Raw genomic sequence first — 27026 nt, 5'->3', positions numbered from 1 at the left:
TGTATCCTGGAGTTTAGTATTATCCTCAGAACCTATGAAAGTGCCTCAAACAATTGATATTCAGTATTTATTAAATAAATGAACAAGGTATTTGTGATGTGAATTAAAAGAATGAAAAGCAGAGCTCTATGTACAGATTCTAGGAAAAGAAAGAAGAGGGAAAGGCAGAAATGAGACAAGGAAGAAGCAAAAAATAAAAAGGGGGAAATATTACCCTTTGGGAAGAAAACATTAGTGAGTACACAGAAAGAAATAATTACATAATCTAATATGTCAGTGCTTTGCACAATACTTAGTGATTGACATTGCTAGCTAGACATTGTCTCTGATGGGAAAATTGAATATTTGTAGGTTGAATAAACTATCTAAATTCCCATAGTTTGTAATAAGACCATGTAGGATTCAAGTTCACAACATTTAGCTGTCTGATTAAAACAAGCCCAGAAAACTATACTGTAGCCTCAACCCAGGTCCATCCTACTTTTAATATAGGAATTCTAAGTGTAAATACATAAAATACCATTTTGGTGTTAGCTCTTCATCAGTATGGTAAACATCTGCAATGACCTAGAAGAGGAATGATTTTGGTTCATGATATCAGAGGTCATGGTTGGCTGGTTCTATTGTTTCTGGATCATGTGAAGGAGAACGTCATGGAAGGATGTGAGACCAGGAAGAAAGGAGGGGGTGATCAGAGAGTGAGCACCAGGTACAGGAGTTTCTTCAACACCACTGCTAGGGAACTACTTCCTCCAACCAAAATGCCATCAGTGGACTGGTGAAGTCATAGTTCTCATGGTCCAATTATCTCTCAGTGATTGGTTTTTACCAGCTGGTGACCAAGCCTACAGCACTTGAGCATTTTAGATACTAGTCATTCAAATTATAGTAATTTAAAATCATTTATTTTTTATCTTACCATAACCACAAGGTCACATCGTGAGACTTTGGGACCCTTTTTCGGATTCCCTTGCTTTTTTTCAGATTCATCTTGCTTTTTTCATCTTTTCCTTGACCTGCCCCAAAATTCATTGAAAGGCCATCATTCACACAGCTAAGTATACCAAGGTTGGCCTTAGACAAAATAATCATTTGGTGTTTTTTGCATGCCGACCTTAGAATGAGCCTGTTTTAGTGATTTAGTCTGCAATAAGGAAGAAGTGTAGGGGATAGACCTGTCCATATATCAAAGGCATCTCTTAAGAATGCTCAGTTGTTATTCAAGTATGTGCTACATATGGCATCAATAGAGAAAGATGGCCTAGCTCCCTCCAGATTTGCCAAGCCCTTTATTTGTACTGACACCATCTCTGTTTTAGTAAATTTCATTGAGGAATTATCTTCTAAGGAGGTTCATTGAGTTTAGTTCATAAATATGGTTTTCTATTTTTATGCCAAAGTCTAAGAATTGCAAATGATAACTGCTATGCTGTTTATAGAAAAATTAGGAGAGAAAAACCATAAAAGGTGGAGCAAATACTTTTTTCCATAATGTTAATCCCTTTGTTTAGTGGATTCAATTCAGGCCATTAACAGGACTTCAACATTGCTTTTTTCCTGATTTGTTCTCAAGACTTTTCCCTATCCTCAAACATCATGTTCTGAGAATACTGATATCTACAGCAAACAAATCATGGAAATTAAATAGCAATAAAACTGTTGTTGGCTTCATATAAAAATATTATCCAGTATTTAGATGGCAATTATTTCCAGAAACTTGGCAATTGCAACCATACAAATGATGAAATTGATTCCAGTCACAGTCCATCTTTGTTTGGAAAGGAAATACTAGTAGTGTTTGAAAAATGGATTATTAAAGACCTTGGTTTGCTGAAGGTGGCTCATATGTTCTATTTGCTAACACAGCATCTTGTTGGGGAAAAAAATAATAAGTGCAGCTTTTCCCTACCCCAGATTATTTTCACTACAGATCTTTAGAGCAGGAAATAAAAAACAGCTAATGGTTCATGGGGCATGTGGAATTAGTTTAAGCAAAGCCGAACCCTGGTCCTGCTGACCGCCTCCTCTTTCCTGTGCTGTTTTGTCTATGCTGGCTGTAGAATATGTCAACAAATCTCTTTCAAGCTCTGTTGGGAGAAGGGATGGTGATTCTGTCTCTTCTGTAAGGGAGTAATTTACAACAGATGTGCTTTTCTAGAAAGGTACAAGTTTGTCCTATAACATATTTGTAAAGAAAAATAGCCTAAAGGTTTTACAAAATAATTCTTGTTTTTGGAGATGTCACAAAAGAGCATTGTTTTTTTTTTAACAATACTAATATGATTCTTTTTACACTCAATTTAATTATAACTAAGATTACTCTTTGGGAAGAGCCAAATTCAAATGGCTAAGGCAATGTCGGGGGGAAAACAAACCATATTTGACTCAATTTTTTTAGCAATGATCCCAAAGAAGCCCAATTTTAATCATAAGTGATAAGTTACAGTGCTAGAAATTCTTTTTACCTAATAATGTCTTAGCTTTCTCCAATCTTCTGTTCTCTTAACTTCTAAAGTAGGGCAACTACCTTCCCCTGCCATCTCAAGTGGGAAGATAAATATAAAATGCCTTATAAAACATGTCCTTAAAAAGGAAATGGTTAAGAAAAAATTGAGGGTCTCATACCATGTATGCATGCATGTATGTATATATATATATTTATATATGTATCATCTATCTTTGGAAACTGTGCCCATTAGCTGAGAATGTACCTCAGTGGTAAGAGTCTGCTGAGCAAAACTGTGCCAAGTAAAATTAGAAAGTAGATTGGCAACAGAGCTTGTTTTGTGTTAGATTAATTCTGGCCTTGAATCATCTATGAAGTTCATTGAGCAAATCAGCTTTACTTGCATAAGCATTGACAGGTAAAATCATGTGATGCACATGATAAATGCATATGTCTTGCATGAGTATGATCAGTGGCCTATGGAGGACATAAAACTTTCAATGGGTGAGGAATACTGGGAATAGACGATCTTTCTTCTCAGATGCCATTTTTACAATTCCCCATCCAGGTGGGAACAAATACCAAGAAACACCAAGAATGTGGAGCAGATTGAGATAGAAGTGTTGGGAAAAACTTAGGCAATGGGTCAAATAGAGAATGAGAACAGCTGCTGTTGAACCTGATTAACTGTGGAAAGAGAACATAAAATAGATGACAAGAAGTAAACATGAAATAATATTCATGAGTTTATAAAAAGGAAGAAAATTCTATCCTTCTCATGTAGACTTAATGCAAACAGCATTTAAGTTTTATAGTATTCCTTTTTGCAGACTCTGAAATGGTTGATATTGACTAATATTTACTGCACATACTTACAGATGTTTATAGTAAATGCTTTAAATAGATTAATTTTATGACCATTACAGAGGTATGTTCCCTTATCATCTCCGTTTACAAAGGAACTCAAATTTCTCAAAATCACATAGCCAAGGAAATCATATGGGAAGCTTTTGAGCCATGCTTAACAATAGCCAGTTATTAAGTAGTCTCATAATTTTTTATGGCACTGCTCTCCCACTTCCCTCCTCTGATCTTCCAAATAAATTACAGCTATCTAGATCATAGACTATCCACAGCCTTCTCTAACTCTTGGCTGCTCTCTTAGTTCTTCATCTGATTTCATCCATATCTATCATAATTCTCTAAAATGAGTTACCATTAAGTCATCAAGAGCAAAACTAAACAAACATAAAATGTTCTAGAGTGTTGGCCATTCCAACTAATATTTCAAATAATAAGAATAAGAATAAAATATAAATAAAATATTAACTTTAATTCTCTTTACTAAATATACCCATACTTTTTATTGCTACTGTAGCTTACAGTTCATTTGTACCAGGCATCATAGTAGAATTATTTTAGTTCTGAAATTCAGATGTTATGGAGAATTATTGTTTTAAGAGAAAAATATACTTTTAAAATATATCCTTCTAACTTTAAATATCTCTCTGAATATTTCAGTGTCTCAATAGAGGGTCTCTATTTTTTAGGGCTAGTATTAGGAAAAGAGCCAAGCTAACCAGCAAACTGGATAAGATTGGATACATATAATTGGGTGAGGCATGTAGATAAGATTCAGTAGCCAAGGGATTCTGGGTTGCCAAGCTGCTCTCTGAAAATTTCACTATTCTAGATTTCAGGCTAAAATGTACTTTTCTATATCTGAAAAAGAAGGAATGTTGGTATAGAAAACATTTGATCACTTTGTGTGCCTTTATTCAGTCTATATGTTATATCTAATATATTTTCTTTATGTTAGAGGTATAGGAATGAATGTACTAAAAAAAAATGGGAGTGGACCCAAAAATCATAGGAAACAATTTGCAAACACAATTATAGACTTCATGGCATGTGAAGTTATACTTATCCATGGAAGAACTGTATGTAGTCAATAGTAATTATATCTCAGTGAGTATCAATCTTATCAATGATCTTTGGGTAGAGGTTATGTAGCAAGATTTTAAGGAAGCAAAACTAGGATTTAGATTAGCTCTTTTCAATAGAGTATATCTCACATTGGAATACTTCTTCCAGGAAATAATGTGACCACATACTCTGATTTTTTTTGGCACAGTCTGTTTTATATTACTATCTTGGCATAAAATAGCTCCCCTTTTCATTCTTAAGTCACACTCAAGCATGAAAAGGAAACTATAATTTTATAAAATAGCAATATTTGGAACAAGAATATACTAAATACCTGCTAACTATGACCAATACAGCACAGATGTTCAGCAGATTACTTTCCATGATGCCAGCAGGGTTGACAATTAATGACAGTGGCAGAATGGAGCAGGGCATGCGAAACCAATCCCAAAGTACACATTGATCATATCTATTATTTTCTTTTTATTTTTCTAGTTAGAACATAGTCAGTGAAGTGGTGCATGTGCCATTTTGTCTTGACAACTAATGAACAACTAAACATATAGGGCACATATTTGGTACCTATATTTTAGTATGTCTTCAGATTTTTCTAAATATCTCAATATACAAAGTAGCTGCAATTTTGAAGAGAATCTTAATTTTAATAGGTGATAATAAAATAGGCAAATATCATATAATCATAGTTGTAGTTGATGTTTTGTGAACTATTTAAATCTACAGAAGCAAGCTTTAAAAATAGTGTAGACTTAGCTGGGTGCTGATGGCTCACAGCAGTAAGCCTATTCACTAGGCTGGGATCCATAGGATAGTGGTTCAAGGCCAGCCAGGCCAAAAAAGTTCACAAGACTCCATCTTCAAAATAACTAACAAACAGTTGGGCTGGATTAGTGGCTCAAATGGTAGGGCACCAACCAAGAAAACTGGAGGCCTTTAGTTCAAGCCTGGGTACTTGAAAAAATTACTGTAGAATAGGTTTTTTTTGGGGGTGGAGGAGGTTGGTCATGGGGCCTAAACTCTGGGCCTGGGCGCTATCCCTCAGCATTTCAGCTCAAGGCTAGCTCTCTACCGCTTGAGCCACAGTGCCACTTCTGGCTTTTTCTGCTTATGTGGTGGTTAGGATTCGAACCTAGGGCCTTATGCATGCAAGGCATACACTCTGCCACTGAGCCACTTTCCTAGCTCCAGAATGGCTATATTTTATGGTAGTTCTACCTTTAGTTTTTTAAGGACCCTCCATGCTGACTTCCCTAGTGGTTGAACTAGTGGGAAAGTTCTGTTCCTGCCTTCTCACATCCTTATCAGCATTTATTCTTTGTGTTCTTGTCTCTGGCCATTTTGATTGGAGTGAAATGAAATCTCAGTGCAGTTTTCTCTTACACATCCTTTATTGCCAGGGATGAAAAGCATTTCTTCATGTATTTCTTAAACATCTGTCCTGCTTTTGAGACTTAAACATGGAACAATGAAGTTTATTGAGATTGGCTGGCACAGGGGTAGATGTGGGAGAATGAGAGAGGGGTCAGTGATCAAGGTACGTTGTACATATATATGGACATATGATAAGTCAAAGTAACCCCCCCTTGTCTATGTACTCATATGTACTAATAAAATGTAGGAAAACTGCATAGGATAATTTGTAGTTGTGCAATATAAATATATTGTCATAACATCTCAGATTTACAGTTACAGCTATTTTGGGGGGCAGTAGTTTTTTTCATGTTCAAGAGAAAACATAATAATGCTTTTTTTTTATTTTTTTCAAAGAAACTAGTGTCACTACCTAGCCTTTGGATGATTAACTACCCTAAGCTATTTCTTTCATCCATGCTGGTTTATAAAGGAAAGCAAAAATGACAATAAAAGAAATGTACCAATTTATTCTCTACTAATAAAGTATTGAACATTAGGAGAAAAGTATGAAATATTGGAATGCAACACAGAGCAATTCCATTACCCACTGTAGTTCTGGGTCATATACTGTATATAAAGAGTAATTACTACATTTGTTGGAGACCACAGTAGAGGAGTATAGATCTGATGAAAGATTTTAAAGTAAAATTTATGCTTTGCTCCCCCAAATTTTAACATCACAGACATACCATCTCCTGGTGGCTAAAGGTATAGGAGGGGCATCTGGGCTGGAACAGCAAGAAAACTGAATAAAATTAAGGGTAATCTGTCTTTAAAAGAATTTTAGCCAATAATCTTATACAGCAACACTTGGAATTTTATAGTAGCTACTAAAAAATATCCTTTGTACTTGGCTTAAATAGCACATTCTAATTAATGAAGGCCAATTTTTAATGCCTGTGCATCACATTGTTGACATTAAACAGTGGGTTCCAAGTCAGGGTCTCTTGGCTCAAGCCTGTAATCCTAGTTGCAGGGGAGGCTGAGATTTGAGGACCAAGGTTCAAAGTCAGTCTGGGGAGATAAATCTGAGACTCTTATCTCCACTTAACCAGTAAAAATCCAGAAGTGGAGTGGTGGCTCAAATGGTAGTGTGACAGCATTGAGTGAAAAAGCAGGAAGTCCTGAGTTGAAGCCCCAGTATCAGCATAAAAACAAAACAAACTGCCACTGCCAACAAGAAAAACAAAACCATACCTTTCAGTTTCCACCAATGAATCAAATTTTTAGATGTCATTTTCTTGCTGCTTGATGAGCTTCAAGACTAGATCATGCTGTCCACACATTTCTAAATACTGTATTTCCAGTTTTTTTTTTCTTCTTTATCTTGCTGTGCTTCTGGTGGAAGAACTGAAGCTGTCTTGGATAGGAGAGAGAAATAACAATATTGTGGATAGACTCTAAAGTAGATCAGTTACAAACTCAGTCAAAGCTTTCTAGAGAAAATAGTGAAGTAGTTGCCAATGAGCTATGTGAAAAGCACTTTACAGTGTGTATGTGTGTGTGTGTGCGTGTGTGCGTGCATGCATGCGTGCGTGTGTACCAGGGTTTGAATTCAGAGCCTTAGCTTTTCACCCAAGGCTGGCACTTTACCATTTGATTATGCTTCCTCTACCTCAGTTCCAAAACTAAAGAGTCATCTTTATAATTTTTCAGTTTTTTTTTTTGGGGGGAGGGTGGTCAGTATTGGGCTTGAGCTCAGAACAATGTTTAATAGCATTTCTATTTTTTTTTTCAGAAAGTAAGATAGGCATAAAAATACATAGGTTAAAAAACTGAAAGTAAAACTGTGTTTAGTAACTTCTAATTCATTTAATGCTTCTTTTTGTCGGGGAAATATTTTGATTATAAAAGTAAAATATATTGCAGATTTTGAATCATTACAAGAAGGTATGAAGTTGGTTCCATTACCTGAATATTCCTCACTTTTTCTCCAACACAATGATTTTATTGATGTATTTTTGTTGTTGTTTTGGTTGGTCATGGTGTCTGAACTATGGGCCTGGGCACTGTCCCTCAGCTCTTCAGCTCAAGGCGAGAGCGCTACCATATGAGCCACAGCGCCACTTCGGTTTTTTCTGCTTATTTGGTGCTGAGGAATCGAACCCAAGGCCTCATACATGCAAGGCAAACACTACCACTGAGCCACCATCCCAGCCCCCAACAAAACCATTTTAAAAATAAGGATATTATTGTCGATTGTGGGGCTAGAACTCAGGGCCTGGGCGCTATCCCTGAGCTTTTTTGTGCTCAAAGCAAGCACTCTACCACTTGAGCCATACCACCACTTGTGGTTATTGAGTGGTTAACTGGGGATTTTTTCTGCCTGGGCAGACGGAATGGCGATTGTCACTGGAGTTTGGCTTCAAAATTCATTTATTTATTTAGGTTGGTAGTGGGGATTGAACTCTGGAACTCTGGGCCTGGGCCCTTGTCCTGAGCTCTTCAGTTCAAGTCTAGCACTCTACCCCTTGAACCACAGTGCCACTAGCAATTGTCTGGTGGTTTATTGGAGATAAGTCTCAGGGACTTTGAACCACCATGCTCAGATCTCAGTCTCTTGAGTAGCTAGGATCACAGGCATGAGCCACCAGCACCCAGATCAAATTTATTTTTTAATTCTATCTGATTGTATTTTGCTAAGCTTCCCTCTCTTCCCCCCCCCTCCCCACTTTTTTCTGGTGGTAGGGTTTGAACTTGGGGCCTTGAGCTTCTTCAGCTGGCCCTCTACCATACTCCCCTCCCCCCACATCCCCGGCTGTGTTTTGATGGTGAGCTTGCAGATGGATGGAGTGTTGAGGATGTATCTGCCCAGACTGGCTCTAAACCATGATCCTTTGTATTTACGTCCCCTGAGTACCTAGAATTACAAGTCTGAGTCACTGGCATCCTGTTAAATGATTTGGTTTTATAATTAATTCCACTCAGTGTGTTAATGATTTTGTTAAAAATTAAAAACAATTCACATCTGAAAATGCATGTTTACATCCATAATTTTGAATGTAATTATTAACTACACTAGAAATAACATCCCATCATTTGTGTTAATTTCTTATAAATTGCTTCCCACTTAGCCTTTTTAAAAAATCCAAGTGATTTGCACATTGTAATCCTGAGCTACATCCCAATTCCAGCTGTGGTTAGTTTATACCTTTGACATAGTTTTTAATGTAATCACTGCTATCAAAATATTTAAGTGCTCAAGATGCTTTCCTAGTATGAAATTAGTGAAACACCTGTACTTTATGATTAATTTTTCTTTTAAAAATCTAGGGTATTTTTGGAGGTATCTGAGGTAATCTAGGTAGATTTTTGGTTATTTCAAGTAGTTTTTAACATAATATTCTTCAAGTAGTTAATACAATTGCTGAGTAATGTACTTGAAACCAAATTATTCATATTTATCTATATTTAACTGAAAAAAACTTTTCTATTCAGTACTGTAATATAGAAATACAGTATCCATTTTCATTGATTTTGTAAATTTCTTGATTATGCTTAAGTATGTTATACATTTTGTCACTGTGAAAGAGTAACACAATTTTGAACTAGAAATACCTTATTCACAATGGACTTTAATTGAAGAACCAGAACGGTTGACTTCCATTTTTTGTTTCTTCCTTTTTTTTTTGTGCTAAAGATTGAACCCAGGGCCTTGTACACTCCAAGCATGTATTTTACCACCACTGACACCCCTCTCCCAAGTCTGCTAGTTCACTTTACTATGTACAGAATAAATCGTTAGAAGAGTACTTTGCTTAAAAGACAAAGAACTTAGCTGTGCTTAAGAACAGAGGAACTCGGTAGTTAAGAACCACCCAGACCCTGTAGTTATTCATTTTATTCCAAAGTGTGCAATCAATCACATAAGTAAAAGTAATGTTTGATTAAATGAAAAGTAAACAAAATGGATGCATCTAGTTTTATCATGGTCATGTGATTTTGGAGATAATAAAAACACTGAAGAGTAGCTAGTTGTTTCCTACACTGTTAAAACACAAAAATCCTTTGTGCCAGATGCCGGTGGCTCACTCCTGTAGTCCTAGCTACTCAGGAGATTATACGGTTCAAGGCCAACCCGGGCAGGAAAGTCGATGAGACTATCATCTCCCAATAAAACACTAGAAAACCGGAAGTGCGCTGTGGCTCAAGCGGTAGAGCGTTCACCTTGAGCTCAAGAGCTGATAGCACCCAAGCTGAGTTCAAGCCCCACGACAAAACAAAACAAAACAAAAAACCTTTGTGTCTCATGTGCTTCACTGACAAACTGTTTTGGTAATCCCCTTGGCAATTAAATTTGAACTGCTCAAAGATAACTGATGTACTAGATTTGTTAGGTCCATATGCCGTTGGTCCAGTGTACCACTTGTTCCTTGGAAGGTATCTGTACATCCATGCTTCATTCTTGCTTGGTTTTTAGGTGGCCAAGTGTTCAGAGTGTAAAAGTGCTCTCAACTCTTCTGAAATGAAAGTATGTAAATGTGCAACATGACATTATTATTCTAGCTTCCTGGCTGCTTTCAGCAAGCACTGACTGCCACATGAGGTCTCAAGTGTTCTGGCATAGTATACAAGTTTTCAAAAGATGTAATGAAATTGGATCTACATTTCCATAGATGTTCAAGTTGGCAAGGAGGAATGGAGTCATGGAATCAGGGTTGGATGGTCTCCATCAAACAGCCTAGGCAAGTGCCTGTGATGCCAGGCTACTAAGCAGAATTTTCAATTGTGAAAGGCCACCACTAGTTCTTCCTCTGGGTCTAAAAGTACAAAATATGTGCACATTTTAGGCTCATACCACTTTTCTGGATGCTTCAGGCTTAATCCCAACTCCCCCAATCCCCTGAAGCTCTGTTTAAATTGAGCAGAGTTGTAAAATGAACCAAGTACAAAAGGAGGGGAAATGCTTAGTTAGACTCCTGACTAATGTATAGGCTACTATGTAACATATGAAAGTATTAAAGAGGGAGATCAGGCTGGGTATGTCAAAGTGTCTCAGTTGATTTTAGATGTCCTTGTAATTGTTTTGTTTAAATTGCTCACAGGTACTCTTAACAGCAACCAGCATTTTCTGCTGTTGAAATATCTGGAGCCACAAACCAAATTTACGTCTCTGGGTCATGGGCTAAAAAATTTAGGATTGCTGAGTAGTCATGGTGGGTCCTGGCTCAGTGCAAATACCAGCTTCTCAGACCTTCCCTCTCACACCTGGCCCTCTAACTCCCATGATGCTTCTGCTCACCAAACAGAATTCAAGTTCAATATTGTGTGGGTCCATAATGCTGATTATCCTTTTTCATGACCTTTCTTTTGAAATTTTTATAAGCTCCAATCATCTATTTATATATCCACAGATAAAAAACCCAAAGAATCCAAGCACTTTATAAAGAATACCTTTTACTCATACAGAATTTCTTATTTAATTTTAGGACAGTGAAAAAAAGGGATTTATAAATAAAATCTATGCCATCCAAGAGGTATGTGTTAGTGTCCAGAACATCCTAGATGAAGTGGCTTCCTTTGGCGAAAGGATAAAAAAGTAAGTGATGCTGACATGTAAGCCTTGGCCTTTTATGGGACAGGATTTCCATTTGTTTCTCAGAGAGTGAAATGCCACAGTTTTTTTTGGAAGGAGATACTTCTTCTGGGTGATCTGTAGCTCAGTTTCATCATTATTTACTTTGTTTCTGCCAGTCTTTGGTTTTATGGGAGTTCTGTCAATTTCCTTCCTGAAATGTAAAACATATTGGTTGGAAAGAAGTTAGCTTTGAAGAAATAACACTGTCCTAAATTTTAGCACATTTTTCACAGTGAAAGACTGTTCTTAAATACAAAATCATGATATAAGGAAAAAGTAAACAAAACAAGGATTCAGGTAATCAGATACTTGCATTTTATTATTATTCTAGTTATCTTGATCAGGATTTTCTAAATTACAGAATTGGTACTAATTGTAATAATCCTTAATTTTTTAAACAGCTGAAATTAATAAGCCAATGTTTCATCATTTAGAAATCACCAAAATTTTTAAAATAAAAATAGAATCCCTTTAATTTTTAAAAATATTGAAATTAAGGCTTTCTTAATTTTACATTGTGCTGTATTTTAAGTTTTGTTTATACATTTTATTTTAGTTTCTAACAGAGCAGTTCATGAATACAATGCATCTTGATCAATGAAAACCATTGTTTACTTACAAAAAGGTAGATTTATAATTGATTATGAGTTAAAGATATGTGAAAAGTGGCCTATATAACAATTCCTAATGACCTATTCAAAAAATGGTGTTGTATATCTGGAAAAACCACGTTTTGTTTTAGTTTCATATATCTATGCATTGTTTATCATCCAAACCAAAAGTTTCCTGCATATTTAAATGTAAGACATACACAGAATTTGAAAGGAGTAAATTATTTAAACTAAAGGTATGAGTCATTCATCTGGTGCCTTTCACATTGCAAGGGATAATGCATTTTATGTTGGATAATTTTTTTATTTAATATGTTTTCACATATGCATGTGTGCTGAGTTTCCACTTTCTTCTATTATTACTTTAGAGAAAACAGCCTTCCTCTCATTCTCAAATGTGCCTCTAAGCAACTCAGTCTGACTTGTAAAGAAAGATACATTCCTATGTCTTTTCTCTCTTCTTTTGTGTTATTTGTATCCCTAAGAATGTTCCCTTGCCCCACATACTTTATCATTAAGTATTAGGTATGAAGCCCTAACTTTTGGACAATTCTCTGGGACTACAATATGTGCTAATGAATGCTTGAATGAGAAAAGACAAATTTGTAATTGTGTGTGGTTGGAGGGTTCTGAACAGATGTCTGGCTACAAAATCTGATGGTCAGAAGAAGGATTAAGACTGGATCCCTGTGGTTAGAACAGTCTTGGGGAAATCCTGATGTTGTAGAATTTGCCATGCTAAGATACAAGTATAGTAATAACAGCTAGTGAGTCCTGTAGGCACCATCTTTTCTGCATAACAATAATAAAACTGAAATTCAAAAACACATCAAGAAAGCAGATTCAGATGCAATCTTTAAGCACAAAAATCAAGTCTCTATTATAAATACCACATCTTGTTACTAAATAATCATTCCAGAACTATCTTGGGAAAAGAGCGTTTTCTAGATTTAGATTTCATAATGCAGAGTGTGGAAAAGAAAAAGGGCAAGCCTTTTCCACCTACCATTAGCTACATGGTGAGATTTCTTTACCATTTGTCCTTCCAATATGGAGTCCTTCAGTGGCTCTGCCCAAAATAAAGGTTTTCTGATTGAAATGCCTTCACACATGGAGTAGTGTGATGGATATCTCTAAACTGAGCCACAGGAAAGCAAGCGGACTCTCAGCTTTCTATTTTCACAAAAATCAAGGAAAGAACCAGTGTCCATCAAGGAGAGAGGTCATGATCCTTTACCTGCTGACAGTTACTAGGTACTGATGTTGACCATAAGAGAAAGATCAAATACAGAGAAGCCAGCCTCTAGCTGGGTATGGTGACAAATATCTGTAATCCCTTCACATAGGAGGGAGAGGCAGAGGCAGAAGGATTGAGAGTTTGAGGCCAGCTTAAACTTCAGTATGAGACCATCTCAAAGAAAGGAAGGAAGCAAAGAAAAAAGCCTGACTTCTAAGGGTTACTGAAAACATGCAAATCAGAGACTCAACTATGGATCTCTACTAAAAAAAATTTTTTTCTAGTAAAACAGGTAACAAGCCACAAAATCCAGAATAAGCAAGAGCTCTACTGCTTGAGCCACAGTGCCATTCTGGTTTTCTAGTGGTTTATTGGAGATAAGAGACTCACAGACTTTTCTGCCCAGGGTTGGCTTTGAAAAGTGATCCTCAGATCTCAGCCTCCTGAGTAGCTAGGATTACAGGTATGAGCCACTAGTGCCTGGCTAGCAGTTTTTTTTTAAATCAAACTTAATCAGAACATCCTACTCCAAGTGACAAATAGGAAAGCAAAATTAAACATGAACATTTATCTGCATCATGTACAATTTCCTATTTTTCTGAAGTGTCTTTGGAGCCCTTCTTAATGCCTTGAAAGAAATGTCATACTTTAGAATCCTACTAGAGTTGATTATTTCTAACAGTAACACTGTTGTTGCCCTTTTTTCCTGTAGACTTGGGACTGAATCAAGTGCTTTCAAGTGCTCATCACTTGAGCAATGTCTTCAGCCTTTCTTTTGTTCTAAGATAAGGTCTCTGGAACTTAGCCAAGGATGACCTCAAATTTTGCCAGGGCTGGCCTCAAAATTCGTGTTCTCCTACCTCTGCCTTCTTCTGTAACTAGAATTACAAGCCTGGCTATAATATAACCTTTAAGTATGCAACTCTAGATGGAAAGCTCTTCTTACGTTATACAGGGAGAAACTGAGGAGTAGGGGTTGATGCAACTAAAATCATATAAATGGAATCTAGTCTTTGAAACTGTGCTCAAAACCTGCAAGCTTTTTGGGTCTTTTTGTTAAATTGTCATGCTAAGTCAATGAACATAATGTTAGTTTCTTTCTGGTAGTTAGCATTAAGATTTCAAAGAATGCCATGATTTATGTATTCACCCATTGCAGGCTCCACAGTCATTCTTTTTTTGGGGGGAGGGTCCGGTTGTGGGGCCTGAACTCTGGGCCTGGGCGCTGTCCCTCAGCTCTTCAGCTCAAGGCTAGCGCTCTACCACTTGAGCCACAGCGCCACTTCTGGCTTTTTTCTTTTTGCTTATGTGGTGCTGAGGAATCGAACCCAGGACAAGGCAAGGGCTCTATCACTGAGCCACCTTCCCAGCCCCTCCACAGTCATTTCTATTCATATGTGATTTTGTTACTCACTCTTAAAAATTATCAGATTAACCACAGAACTTTTACAAAAAAAGGCTTACATGAGTTGTCTTTCCATTTTCCATATTCCTGATTCTCTACCTCATTTTTGTTGCTTCCATTTTACTTTTTGTTCCATTAAATTATTTTGCATTTCCATTTCCTTAATCATCTTATTGTAACTCGACTGCTTCTGGTCCTTGACCTTGGTTCTGTGCTTGTTACAAAGTTACTGCCAATACTGTATCATAGCCTTCTCTTGTCCAGCCCTTCACAATTTCAATTACCAGCAGTACAGCAATACTGCCTACTATTAGTCACACTTTTCTGGCTTGAACTCCCTTTACAGTTTCTCACAAAAATCACTACATACTATAGCCTTTCTATGCCAGACATATACATGGAAAAGAGTAAGCAATGCTGACTTCATTTTTAATTATCCATATATTTCTGGGAAAAAGGCAATGTTAGCAAGTTTAGTTGTACTAAACTAACTCCTTTGTCCTCTTTCTCTCTTTTTTTTTTGGGGGGGGGGTCTGGTCGTGGGACCTGAACTCTGGGCCTGGGCACTGTCCCTCAGCTCTTCAGCTCAAGGCTAGCGCTCTACTGCTTGAGCCACAGCACCACTTCTGGGCCCAGGGCCTCATGTATGCAAGGCAAGCGCTCTACCACTGAGCCACCTTCCCAGCCCCTTTGTCCTCTTTTTCTGATTTCCAGTTTCATGTGAAACATAGCTAAGTAGGAAGTGAGTCCTTAAATGACATCTAAAATTCAGAGGGTTTACACAAACCTGTAAGAAATGCATGCTCGATAATTACTGGAAGCATTCCCAGTGTAGGGGGATACTGAGAATGTGTAGGGGATACCGAGAATGGTAGGCCTTGAAGCATTCCATTGTACACAATTTTAATGCTAGGTACTCATTTTAGCAGTAGAAAAACAATGTTAACCATTTGGAAGGCATCAAAGTAGTGTAACGCCATCAGATGCTATACTTGGGAGTAGAAGAGCTTACGAGTAACCTGTGTCCTCTGACAGTATACTATAATTGGCTTTTACTCCATAGAGAAATGCAAATTAACTAGGTCCCAAGTCAGTCAGAATCAGTTATTTTAATTTTTGTTTGAAAAAAGGTGTGAAGTGCTCAGATCCCTGATGTGTTAATTTTTCATTCAGTACTTTCAACTGGACTGTCCCATTCTTAAGTTGGCTGGCCATTGTAGCCCTCTGTATGTTCACAGTCATCCTGTACTTTATTCCACTGAGATACATTGTCCTTGTCTGGGGTAAGTAAGACCTTTCTTTTTCTTTTCTAAAAACTGTTGTAGCTGCTAAGAATAAACTATTTTTAAGGTATGAGTTATACTGCCAGTACTTTCTTATATTTATGGTCATGTAGCTATTCCATGATGAAAAGAGACAAGTCAGTTAAAAATCACAACAGTATAAAGATTTAGATCTACTTTCAAGATGCATTTTTCTTATCCATCACCCTAGGCTCCATCATACTACAAACATGCAGTTGTGCAGATTCTTCATATATAAAAGTGTGACTTTTGTCTAGATACCACTCTGATTTATTTTCACCACTTATACACAAACAGAGGCATTTTGATCCATATAGTGTGTTTAAGACAATATTGTTTATGCTGTGGTACTTTATCTTGTGGAAGTCTATGTAAACATGGTACTTATAGAACTCCTTAAGAGGTCACCTTTACGATTCAGGAAAAGGACTGTTGATACTTAGGAGCTCAGGGACCAACAAACTAACAAAAAAAACCCCAAACAAACCCAAAATAAACACACGTACATGCAAACCTGCTAAATAAGAACGCTTCTACAAAAACCTACCTTTAAAGGTAATTTTTAATGCAATTTTGCTGTATGCCAACAATTCTTATGCACACAGGCTCCGTTTAGGAGGAAGTGGGTTCCAGCATCCTTCTCAAATGGGTTTATTTCCATTTCTCTGAAACTGTAGACTTTCACTTACTTTCATTCCTTTCTCTGATATTTAAAGCAACACTGTTTTGTTAGTATCACCTAAATACTTACGGTTAGACTTGCTGTATCTCTTGTGATAAGTGAGACTTTCCCTCTCCAGATTTTTAGAAACTGCAGCTCACTGGAGACATCTGGCCATGTAATCTGCAGTGGCCTCACTTGGTAGTTGTCTTAAAAGTATGTGTTTCATCAGAAGAAATAAGAATTAAACAAGAATTAAACAGTATTACTTCAGTGGTAGGTGACTGCTGAAATACTGTCCAGAAATCGAAGACCTAAGTTTTGATGAACTACATCAAGGGCCAAGATGTTCTGGCTTATGCCTCAGTTTTTTCAACCAGTGTTATCTTTTCTAAGAGCTGAAGCAATCCGTCTTTCATTACAGGTTTGAAAACAATCAAGGTTATGCATTTTCTAGATGTTTGTATTATAATAAGCATTTATATATAAGTCTTACCCACCCCACCCCCAAAATTAGATGGTCTTGACTAAACAATCTGAATCCAAACTTCATCACAGATAAAACAAGAAAGAAAATGTGTTTTCTAAACTCTAACAAAGAGAGAAAAAGCACAATATTGCTCAGTTCTTCCATCCAAATAGCCTTGCCTGATGGGAAGGAGCTACTAAAATGCAGAGAGAAAAAGCAGCCACTGGAAGGAAGGGGAGAGAATGAGGAAAATGGTAGGAGAAAGGGTGGAGAGCTAGATGGAGGAAGAAGCCTTGGTTTCTCAATAAGTCTATATACAAGCTAGATCTTCAGAGCAGTCACGAACTATGGATCTCAGTAATATTTGACCTATCACTTTTTTTTTAGGCATCAATAAATTTACAAAAAAGCTTCGGAGCCCATATGCAATTGATAACAATGAACTACTTGACTTCCTTTCCAGAGTTCCTTCAGATGTACAAGTGGTATGTAGGTTTCATTATTATTACTGCTATTTAATGTAGTGTGGCACTGGATTTTAACTTTTAAATCCTTTTAATGTGAAAGGCTTTAATCAGGTAAGTTAATAAATCCTACAGCAGATTTTACCAATCAGAAAAAAAAACTTTCAAATAACCAAGAATAAGAGTAGATTATATGAAAAATCTACTAGCATTCTGTTTATCTGTTCCTCTGGGAAACTGACTAAATATATTTAGGTTCCAAAAAAACCTACCAATAATCTTGGGGAGAATCCTCCTCCAAGCTAAGGTCAACTGAAAAGGACATCATCATAATCTGAGGGGAGAATAAGGAATATATAATATACATATATAATATATATATATATATATATTATATATGTATATATATGTGCCTGGGCACATCTTTGAGCTTTTTTGCTCAAGGCTAGTGCTCTACCACTTTGAGTCATTTCTGGTGATTAACTGGAGATAAGGCTGGCTTTGAACTGTGATCCTCAGATCTCAGCCTCCTAAGTAGCTAGGATTACAGGCATGAGCCACTAGCTCCCACTGAGAATAGGAATATTATTAGACGGTAAGTGACATCTGGTAGGTTTGGGTTTTTATAAAAGAAACCATTTTTCCACAAACTATTTGTCCATATCACACAAACAAAAGATGCATGCTGACCCATAATTTCAAAATCAGATAGATGAGGAAGAAGTTGACTACCTTTTGAATACTAAGGCATATCCTAGAGGAGTTAGAGCCTACTACCATCAACTGAGTAAAAAATATTTTATAAAAAAAGCCAGGAAGTTATGTATATCAAACGAAAAGTGGTATTACTGCAACTAAACAGTGGGCTGAAAAGATATGATTATTCAACAAAGTGTAGACTCATTGTCTAATCTTTCAAAATTAGATTGAGATGATTTTTCTTTTAATGTAATGTTATGGTTATTGAAGACTCTAACACTAAGTTCACATAAGGATTCATTAAATCGCTGGCAGGTTTTTCCTTCTGATTCTAGCTCTAACACTGTACTGTTTTCTGTATCTAGCTGGAGATCCCATTCAGCCTCGAGAGAGTACTTCCCCTTCAAGCAGTCTCTCATTCCTTTGCTTGTCAACTTCCTCAGAAAGTGGCCACCTGACCAGTCTTTCTCTGAACTCTGTTTAAACAGGTGCAATACCAAGAGCTGAAACCAGATCCTTCTCATAGCCCATATAAAAGGAAGAAAAACAATCTTGGCTAGCCAGCTCCCAGAACTGAGGAGACCAGCATCTGTTTGGGAAGATAAAAGAAAAAGCTTTCAGCCTCGGCAGAATTTCCTTTCTGCTTCGTATTTATTTTGCCTTTTTATCATGATTGAAAATTTATAAATAGTGTACAAAAGGCGTATGTTTTTGAAAATATACTTCCATTGTACAGAATTGATAAAGGTATTGCTAGTAGTCTTTGAAAGCCTTGTTAGCTATGGATAATTAATATGTCAGAGAAAACTGTAAGGGTGATAACACTGGAAGATACACATTATTGTGTTCTGATTAAATCTACATAAAATAGTTTGATTTTAGAATTTTTTTTAAAATGTCACTATTTTTTATCTGAAAATCCATTACCATTTTCTATGTTTTATATTCAAAAAGGGGAAATCCCAAAGCTGTAATCATGGATACAATTCGAATTAACTTAGATCCTGACTTTCACTCCTGTGCAAATTACTAACATATGATTGGGTTGGTTTTAAGCTAATAAATTCAGGTATATTTACCCTCAAGACAATCTTAGATCCTGTAAAGCAAACTTAATAAACTTAATGAGCCTTCTATCATTCCATCTAAAACCTTAAAATCTCTCCAGAACTATGTAACGTAAATACTGCCAGGTTTATAAGTGATTGCCTATCTAAAGTTTTATATTTACCACTACTTTAATTTATACCGAGTTAGTCACCAACCAATTCAGTTGTTATACATAGTAGCAAATGAAACCCATACTGCTTTTGGTAAATTATACTTTTGTGCATCTAAATGTTCAATCTCAAATGTTCAATGAAAAAAAAGTATCTGCTGTCTTATTAGGTTACTAAAATGCTTTAATGCATACTTTGATTTTTGTGTTTTTTTTGTGTAAAAAGAGAATGCAGTGTGCTATGACAACATTTCATTACATTCATTTAAGAAAAAAGGCCATCATTCTTGATAATATGAATGCATGAAATATTGTTTTGTAAGATAAACTGCTTATGTGGGGTTATGTTAAAAACATTTCAGTACTTACCACAGAATCTATACTTAAAACACTGCAATCCCAAGACTTATCATAGCTTTTATACTTAACTAACTCCCTGATGTATTAAGGAACATAACCTCTGGAGGAAGAAATAATTTGGTGTGTGACAATGTCTTACTTCACTGACTTGCTCGGGGATTAATCTCAGTTGAGATTGCTGCAGATAATGTTTTGCACTACTTTATTAATAAAGAGGTCAGGGTAATGATGGAAAACAGAAAAGAAGAAAGCAAGAAATATGTTTCAATCTAAGAAGATTCTTTAAATCTCATCAAAGCTGATTTTTAAAGTATTTTTATTTTAGAGATATGTTGTTAAATAGTATTTCTTAAAATAGAACTATTTTGATCTATTTATACTATGCTGGAAAGAATATCAATTAAATTCCCTTTCTACAGATAGAGCATATTGAGGTCAAAAACAATTATTTAGTGCATCATGTTTAAAAATGTCATGCTTACATCTGCATATTATCACTGTTTGTTGCAAAAACATACTACTATTTCACGAGCTGTTACTAAAGTTTATTGAGATAATGTGTTTTGGATTAACCTTTGATTATACCTTGTGTGAGATTTGTGTTGACAATGTCTACTCAGATATTATAAGGCTGATATTCTACAACCTCAGATGTGAATAGTAACCATTAACAGTCAACTAATTTGTTTCCTTGTATTGGATTTCAGATGTTTAGTTCAATGGTAATGTTGAGTACACATTCACTGCATTAAATACAAAAGAAAATTTATAATCAGTACTGTTTTTTTTTTCACCTGGGGGAGGTTAAGATGGGGAACTGTATGCATTAAAATTTTTTTAAGATATAAAGGTAAAATAGAGAGCTTATTTAAAAAATATTTTCATCTCTAAATAGTTGTACAAAGGAGTTGTTATTCAACAAAGCAGTTTATGAATACAGTGTGTCTTGATCAATGTGACCACCCCTTCAACATTCCTTCTTACCCACCCCTCCCAGCTTACCTTTCTCACTCACTTTTCTTAATTTTTAAGGTATTTACTTTTTTCTTTGCTATCTAATAACTGCATATTTTTATAAAGAACACAGAGAAATATGTACTTGGTTTGAAAAAGACAAGGCTTTTCCTGAAAGCCTGCCTATTGTATAAAACTGGAGTGGTGAGGTATCCATTGAAGTTGCGATAGAAGAATAGCTTGAAGCATGCATATCAGGCAAAAATCACTGCTTTTATAAACTACTGCATTCACAGCCTGAGACGAGACTACATCTGGTAAAATTCTAATTTTCTCATATAAGTACATTTTTGTTTTAAGAAATGCTTAATTTGTTTTGGGTTTTGAGAAACTGATCTTGAGATAAGATGCTAAATCATTATCCTCAGGAACTTTTAGTCACTAAATTCAAAGTCATCACCTATATATATTCCAAATTTTTATAACTATTGTGTTAATACATAAGCCATCCATACCTATTCATATTTTAACTTTTTCCTCACCTACAAAAAAACAATTTGAATATAGGGTAGAACCGAAAAAAAAACCCCAAAGTACCACGTTGAGTTCTGGGAATTCAAAGTTATTTTTGAAACACCATTCTAAGACAATATGAGTAAGAAGTTTTTTTTAATGACTTTGCTTTGTGGTATTATTTATTGAGGACCTATTATATTAATTGTCAAAAGCAATGGCCAAAACATTTTAACAGCCATTAAATATTAAAACCAAACCTGGAGTTCAAGAACTTAATTATGTTTCTGATAACAACTTTTATAGGATTTTTTTTTCTGCATTTAAAATGAAGAAAAACTCATTAGTATACTTTTTATCCAGGGACAGGAGTTTTTGGTTTTGTTTTTATTTTATTTTTTATTTTTGGGTCTGGTTTTGGGGTCTGAACTCTGGGCCTGGGCACTGTCCCTCAGCTCTTCAGCTCAAGGCTAGCGCTCTACCATTTGAACCACAGCGCCACTCCGGCTTTTTTCTTTTTGCTTATGTGGTGCTGAGGAATCAAACCCAGGGCCTCATGCATGCAAGGCAAGTGCTCTACCACTAAGCCACCTTCCCATCCCCTTGGTTTTGTTTTTAATACTTGAATTTCAACATCTAAAAATCTCTAAAGTTGACAAGAGCCCACTTTTGTATTAGCAAATCTTAACCAAGCTATATAGTTTGTAAACTTATCAGATGATGCTTAATGTTTTTTACGCTATAAATTTTGTACTTAGCAATAAACACAAAATGTGAGGTACTTGATGCTATAGAAATACATGGAAAGAAACACCATTACAATTCGTGGAAAGGCTGGAGGTGTTGTTAAATTAGTATGAATTTAATTGGGGCTTTAAATGTCTAATACTGTGTGTAAATATACAGATAACTGATTTGATTTATTAACTGGTTTGATTAGAGCATGTAGCCAGACATTTGTAACAGCTTGGTTGAGTATGAATTAAAATCACATAAAAATAATGTAACGAATACTTACAATACTGTCATTTCTTTCTTTTTTAGTTTTTCCCCAGGATAATAAGTAGACCTCAAAAAAGAAAAAAAATTGTCAATTTCTTCTGGTAAAACTATTACTCTTATATCATAGTTTCTACATTCACATAGTGGTGGTAATTTATACAGTGGCAATCACAGATCAAGATTTAGTCCAGCTGAATTTCTGAGGTTCAAAAATTTGAAGAAAAATATCTTATTATGGAAGACACTACACAAATAAATAAATATCCAAATTATTTATATAATGTAGAAATGAGCAATGCAATTTTTGTATTTGTACTGTCCTAAGGGGATCTGGGTTAAGAACCAAAAAGAAAATGTTACAAAAAATCAAACTAAATATGTAATTGGTCACATCCTTCTTTTACATTCTAAGCCAACAAAACCCTCCAAAGTGAACAACAAATGCATGCAAAAAATATTAGTTTTAAAGACACAGTTTTAAGTTTTTTTGTTTTGCCAGTCCTAGAGCTTGAACTCTGGCACTGTCCCTGAGTTCCTTTTTGCTCAAGGCTACACTCTACCATTTGAGCCACAATGCCACTCTTGGCCTTTTCGGAGTAGTTTATTGGAGATAAGAGTCTCACAGACTTTCCCAACCTATCTGGCTTTGAATCTCAATCCTCAGATCTCAGCCTCATGAGTAGTTAGGATTACAGGTATGAGCCACTGGCACCCAGCTTAGTTTTAAGGTTTACAGGTTAGTTTTGTCTTCAAATGTCACCGAGAAATTATGACTCCTTTTCCTTAAAAAGTAACAAATGGCACTGCTGTTCTGCACTAGTCAATGAACAATTTTAAAGTGCCTTAGGCAGGGTTAGGAAGGTGGCTCAGTGGTAGAGTGCTTGCCTTGCATGCATGAGGTCCTGGGTTTGATTCCTCAGCACCATATAAGCAGAAAAAGCTGGAAGTGGCGCTGTGGCTCAAGTGGTAGAGCGCTAGCCTTGAGCTGAAGAGCTGAGGGACAGTGCCTAGGCCCAGAGTTCAGGCCCCACCACCACCACCAAAAAAAAAAAGTGTCTTAGGCAGAGAGCTTTACAGGTATTTTAGGTGAGTAGCTATGCTATAGTTTCAGTAGGCACTTAGTACCCTTGTAGACTTCTCAATGTTTCTTCAAGAAAAGGAGTGGTAAACTTGAGTTTATGAGCAACAAGAAAATCTCAATTTCCCAGGAGGACTGAATTTGGGGAGATCCTGAAAGGATGAAAGCTCCCACTACTAGTGAGGAAAGATAATATAAGCACAATCTGGTCAAAGACAAGCTTCAAAATTGTTTGAATCAAGTTGTATTTTTATTTTGCCAGGACTCAAATGATGACATGTTTGGAGGAAAAGCTAAATTCATATAGAAAGGAGCACACTTGGCTCCAGCCATTCTTAATGTCTTTTGCATTACTGGAGACACCTGAGACAACAGTCACGCATTATTAAACAGACAGCTGGACCACAGAAGAGAAGCAAATGGAAGGAAATGCCAGTATCGGTCCCAATTTCAGAAATCCTTTTTAAAGCTATTACCAAACTGGAACCACATAATTATATTTCTTATAATTGTAATCACTACTGTATTAAGAAAAAATGTAAGTCAAAATCTGTGTAGAAGTTTCTAGTTCCTATTATATGGGGAGGATATGTTTATTTTATAAATTCTGTTATATAACAGGAGACATAGCTAACACTAATTTCTGACCAAACTTACACAGTGGTGTACCTATCTCTTACCTTGTCCTGGTATAATTGCAAACATAAGTTTCTCTTCACAGAAAGACCTTGTAAGAACCTATGCAGAAAAGTCAAATATTATGCATCAGTTGAAGTTTTAAAATAGAATAATGAGATGTCCATTTTATTTGAAATGTGTGATTGTTTAAAATTTCCTTCTAGAGCGTATAAGGGAAAAAGTAAACATTTTTGGGGTGTGGACCACGAAACATTTTGTACTTAGTAATTTAACGAAGATCCAAACACATCTACTCTTATGGGATGACCGGCATATACCAACCACTGGTTCCTACGCACTATGATGCTAGCTCAAAATTACACATGTACTTGGGCTCTGTGACAACCCTAACAGCTGAGAAATCATTCCACCTAAACAGACTGATATTTGTTAGTGTAGTGTACTTACAATGTGGTATCCAGTGTACGTACATACCGCTTTGAGCTACACTACATTAAAACAGTACCTAACACAGGAAGCCACTTTTCTGGTATTCACATGAGAGTTGCAGAACAGCATGTCCTAGAGAGCAATGCTAAGAAAATCTCAATTCTCTCACTAGACAGCTGTTTCTATCAGCATTTATGTTGTAAATAGTAAGTCATACAGTAAAATTTTCCCCCCAAGATCAATGATGAAGAAAAAAAAATTCCTAATATCACAGTAGTGAACTCCCTTCAAAGGCTGTTAGGCACAAACTTTGAAAAATATAGTTATTTAATCACACCATTTCTCTCTCTGTTTGAGTTAAATATGAAAAGACTTTTTAGACAATATACATAATTCTTAAGCTGAACCACAGTTCCACTTCTCTTAAGCTTCCTTCAGTATTTCTAAAATCAGAAAAGTAAAAATAAGTGATACCATGATTTCACATGAAAAGCTTAATCTTTAGCAAACTAAGAATATTACTAAAGAGTACTGACTTGCAAATTGTCATCCAAACATGAGAAGAGTTCCAATGTAGCTGAAAATGAAATCTAGAGAAAGCTTATTATGAAGTGATTATGATTAGTCATATTTACTTTCTAAGCAGTAGATAGTACAAGTGAATTTGAAATGCATATTACCTATTAATTGTATTTTAATTACATTCCACATTGAAGAAAAATTGAGTATTTTAAAGCTTTGTCTTTTAAAAATTCAGCAGATAAAAGTTTAAATAAAACAACTTTGAAAATATTTCAAGACTCTGAGATAAGGAACATTACTGTAAAAATAAATTCATTACTATTCTAAGTAAATACAAATCACTAACAAAAAAAACCCTTGTACCTAGCTGTGAGAATCCCAGCACTTAAGAGGCAGAGGCATGAGAAAAGTGAGTTTTATGCCATCTGGAGCTACAGTTTAAAGTTCAAGGTCAGCTGTACAATGAGACATTTAACCAAAAAACAGGCGAAAAGAAACATCCAAAGCAAAAGTTATATAGAAAAGTTATATGAAATCTACTACTAGCGTGTTTACTAATTTAGAACAATTTTAATTGCACTTAGATAATGGGTGTTTTTAGTGATTATTTAGGGAATTGTTAATGGTTTTCAACCTGTTTAAAAGTCCACCTCTTTCAAAAACATGTTTGAATAGTAAATAAAAGTATTTTTTTAAAGTTTAAAAGAACTAAAATGGTGGGAAAGAAATAAGACAAATAGACCTACCTAATTTAGGGTACTAAGTATTTTTCTTTTTTACAAAACAGCCTGTTTCTATGATACCACTGAAACTGTATATTTTCATTCATTTAATTAAAAAAATGAATCTTGCCTAATAGTAGCTAGACTCTTCCTTTACTAAAATTATTCAAATTAAAAAAAATAGTTCATTCTTGATACCATACTGGGCTGTATGCGTTCACTGCTATTAATATATTAAATAGCATTTGGAAATTTTTCTACCATAATTTCTTTTTTAAATTTTAATTTTGTCGTGAAAATACCATACAGAGGGGTTACAATTACATGGACAAGATAATTAGTACATTTCTTATCAAGATTGTAGCCCCCTTCTTTACCATAATTTCTTTATTATTGACAGCATTGGGTTTAAATTAGGATCTTCATGTCCTCTGTCCTTTTTTCATGTTTCCAGTCAGGTCTTAATTTTTGTCTGAGCCAGGCTGGATCTTTTTATTTCTACTTCTCAAGTTGCTGGGATGACAGGCACACACCATCAAAACCCAAGTCTTGAGAACTTTTGCTTGGGCTACTCTTGAATCTCAACCTTATTCCCTGGACTAGCTAGAATTATAGAACTGCACCATCATGTTCACCTCCTTGAGCCTAGCAATATCCAGTTTCCTTATCCGTTTGCCCAGTTTTCTTCTTTACAATTTTGTTATTATGTTTACACAGAAAGTCCTTTAAAACACATTATAACTTGCTCAGTAATTCTGTTGTAATAGAGACAATACAAAGCAAAAAATGGATCTTTAACGCAAAGCTACATACCTAAGGTGTACCTTCCCTAAAATAAAAACAAGCCTATTGCAAATCAAACCATTCTGGCAATTAGAAAAAAATTATCAAGGGTTCTATCATAAACCACTGTGGACCTGATCTTGAAAATCAGAACCATTGACAACAAACTAAAATCTTTTATCTTCAACTAGACTGTTACATTTAAGGACAGAGGAATGGAGAAGCAATGCTAATTTTAATCAGTCTATTCACAAGACAAATGACAGTAGGATAGGTGTGAATTCCAAGCTGGATTTCAGATTTTTCAGTTCAGAGCAACTTGTCCTCTGGATGTGCTAAACAGTTTAACCTCTACTATTTGAGAGAATAAGTTCATGTATTCCAAAATAGGGAGTCATTCTCTATTGACATGAATAATGCAGTTATGCTCACTTGATATTTGGGAAGGATGATGATTAACTGTGCTAAAGCTGGGTTTAACATACCAAAAAGGATTAGGAAACAAACACAAAAATCTTGAGAAAATTTTCAATTCTATTTGAAGACAGTTATTTGAGTTCTATGCATTTATTAA

General features: G+C 35.6%; 1 protein-coding gene and 1 long non-coding RNA gene across 2 annotated transcripts in view; one reads left to right on the top strand and one right to left on the bottom strand.

Annotated features, from left to right (window-relative positions):
• The window catches only part of Mctp1 (multiple C2 domains, transmembrane 1), a 541169-nt gene extending 520591 nt beyond the window's left edge, over positions 1 to 20578 (top strand). The window contains exons 20-23 of the mRNA XM_013022079.1: positions 11233 to 11342; positions 15808 to 15917; positions 17456 to 17553; positions 18720 to 20578. Of these exons, the coding sequence (XP_012877533.1) occupies positions 11233 to 11342; positions 15808 to 15917; positions 17456 to 17553; positions 18720 to 18791 (390 nt within the window). The 3' untranslated portion in view covers positions 18792 to 20578. The remainder of the gene's footprint in view (positions 1 to 11232; positions 11343 to 15807; positions 15918 to 17455; positions 17554 to 18719) is intronic.
• On the bottom strand, positions 11394 to 25164 carry LOC105989836. The gene is made up of 3 exons (XR_001175265.1): positions 24038 to 25164; positions 22296 to 22346; positions 11394 to 11532 (listed from the first exon to the last, which is right to left on the bottom strand). It is a non-coding gene; the product is annotated as an uncharacterized LOC105989836 (long non-coding RNA).
• Between the last annotated feature and the right edge of the window lie 1862 nt (positions 25165 to 27026).

The sequence above is a fragment of the Dipodomys ordii genome, unplaced genomic scaffold (assembly GCF_000151885.1).
Source record: "Dipodomys ordii isolate 6190 unplaced genomic scaffold, Dord_2.0 Scaffold59, whole genome shotgun sequence".
Lineage (NCBI taxonomy): Eukaryota > Metazoa > Chordata > Mammalia > Rodentia > Heteromyidae > Dipodomys > Dipodomys ordii.
The sequence above is the reverse complement of the archived record's forward strand: the minus strand, read 5'-3'. Positions and strand labels throughout refer to the sequence as shown.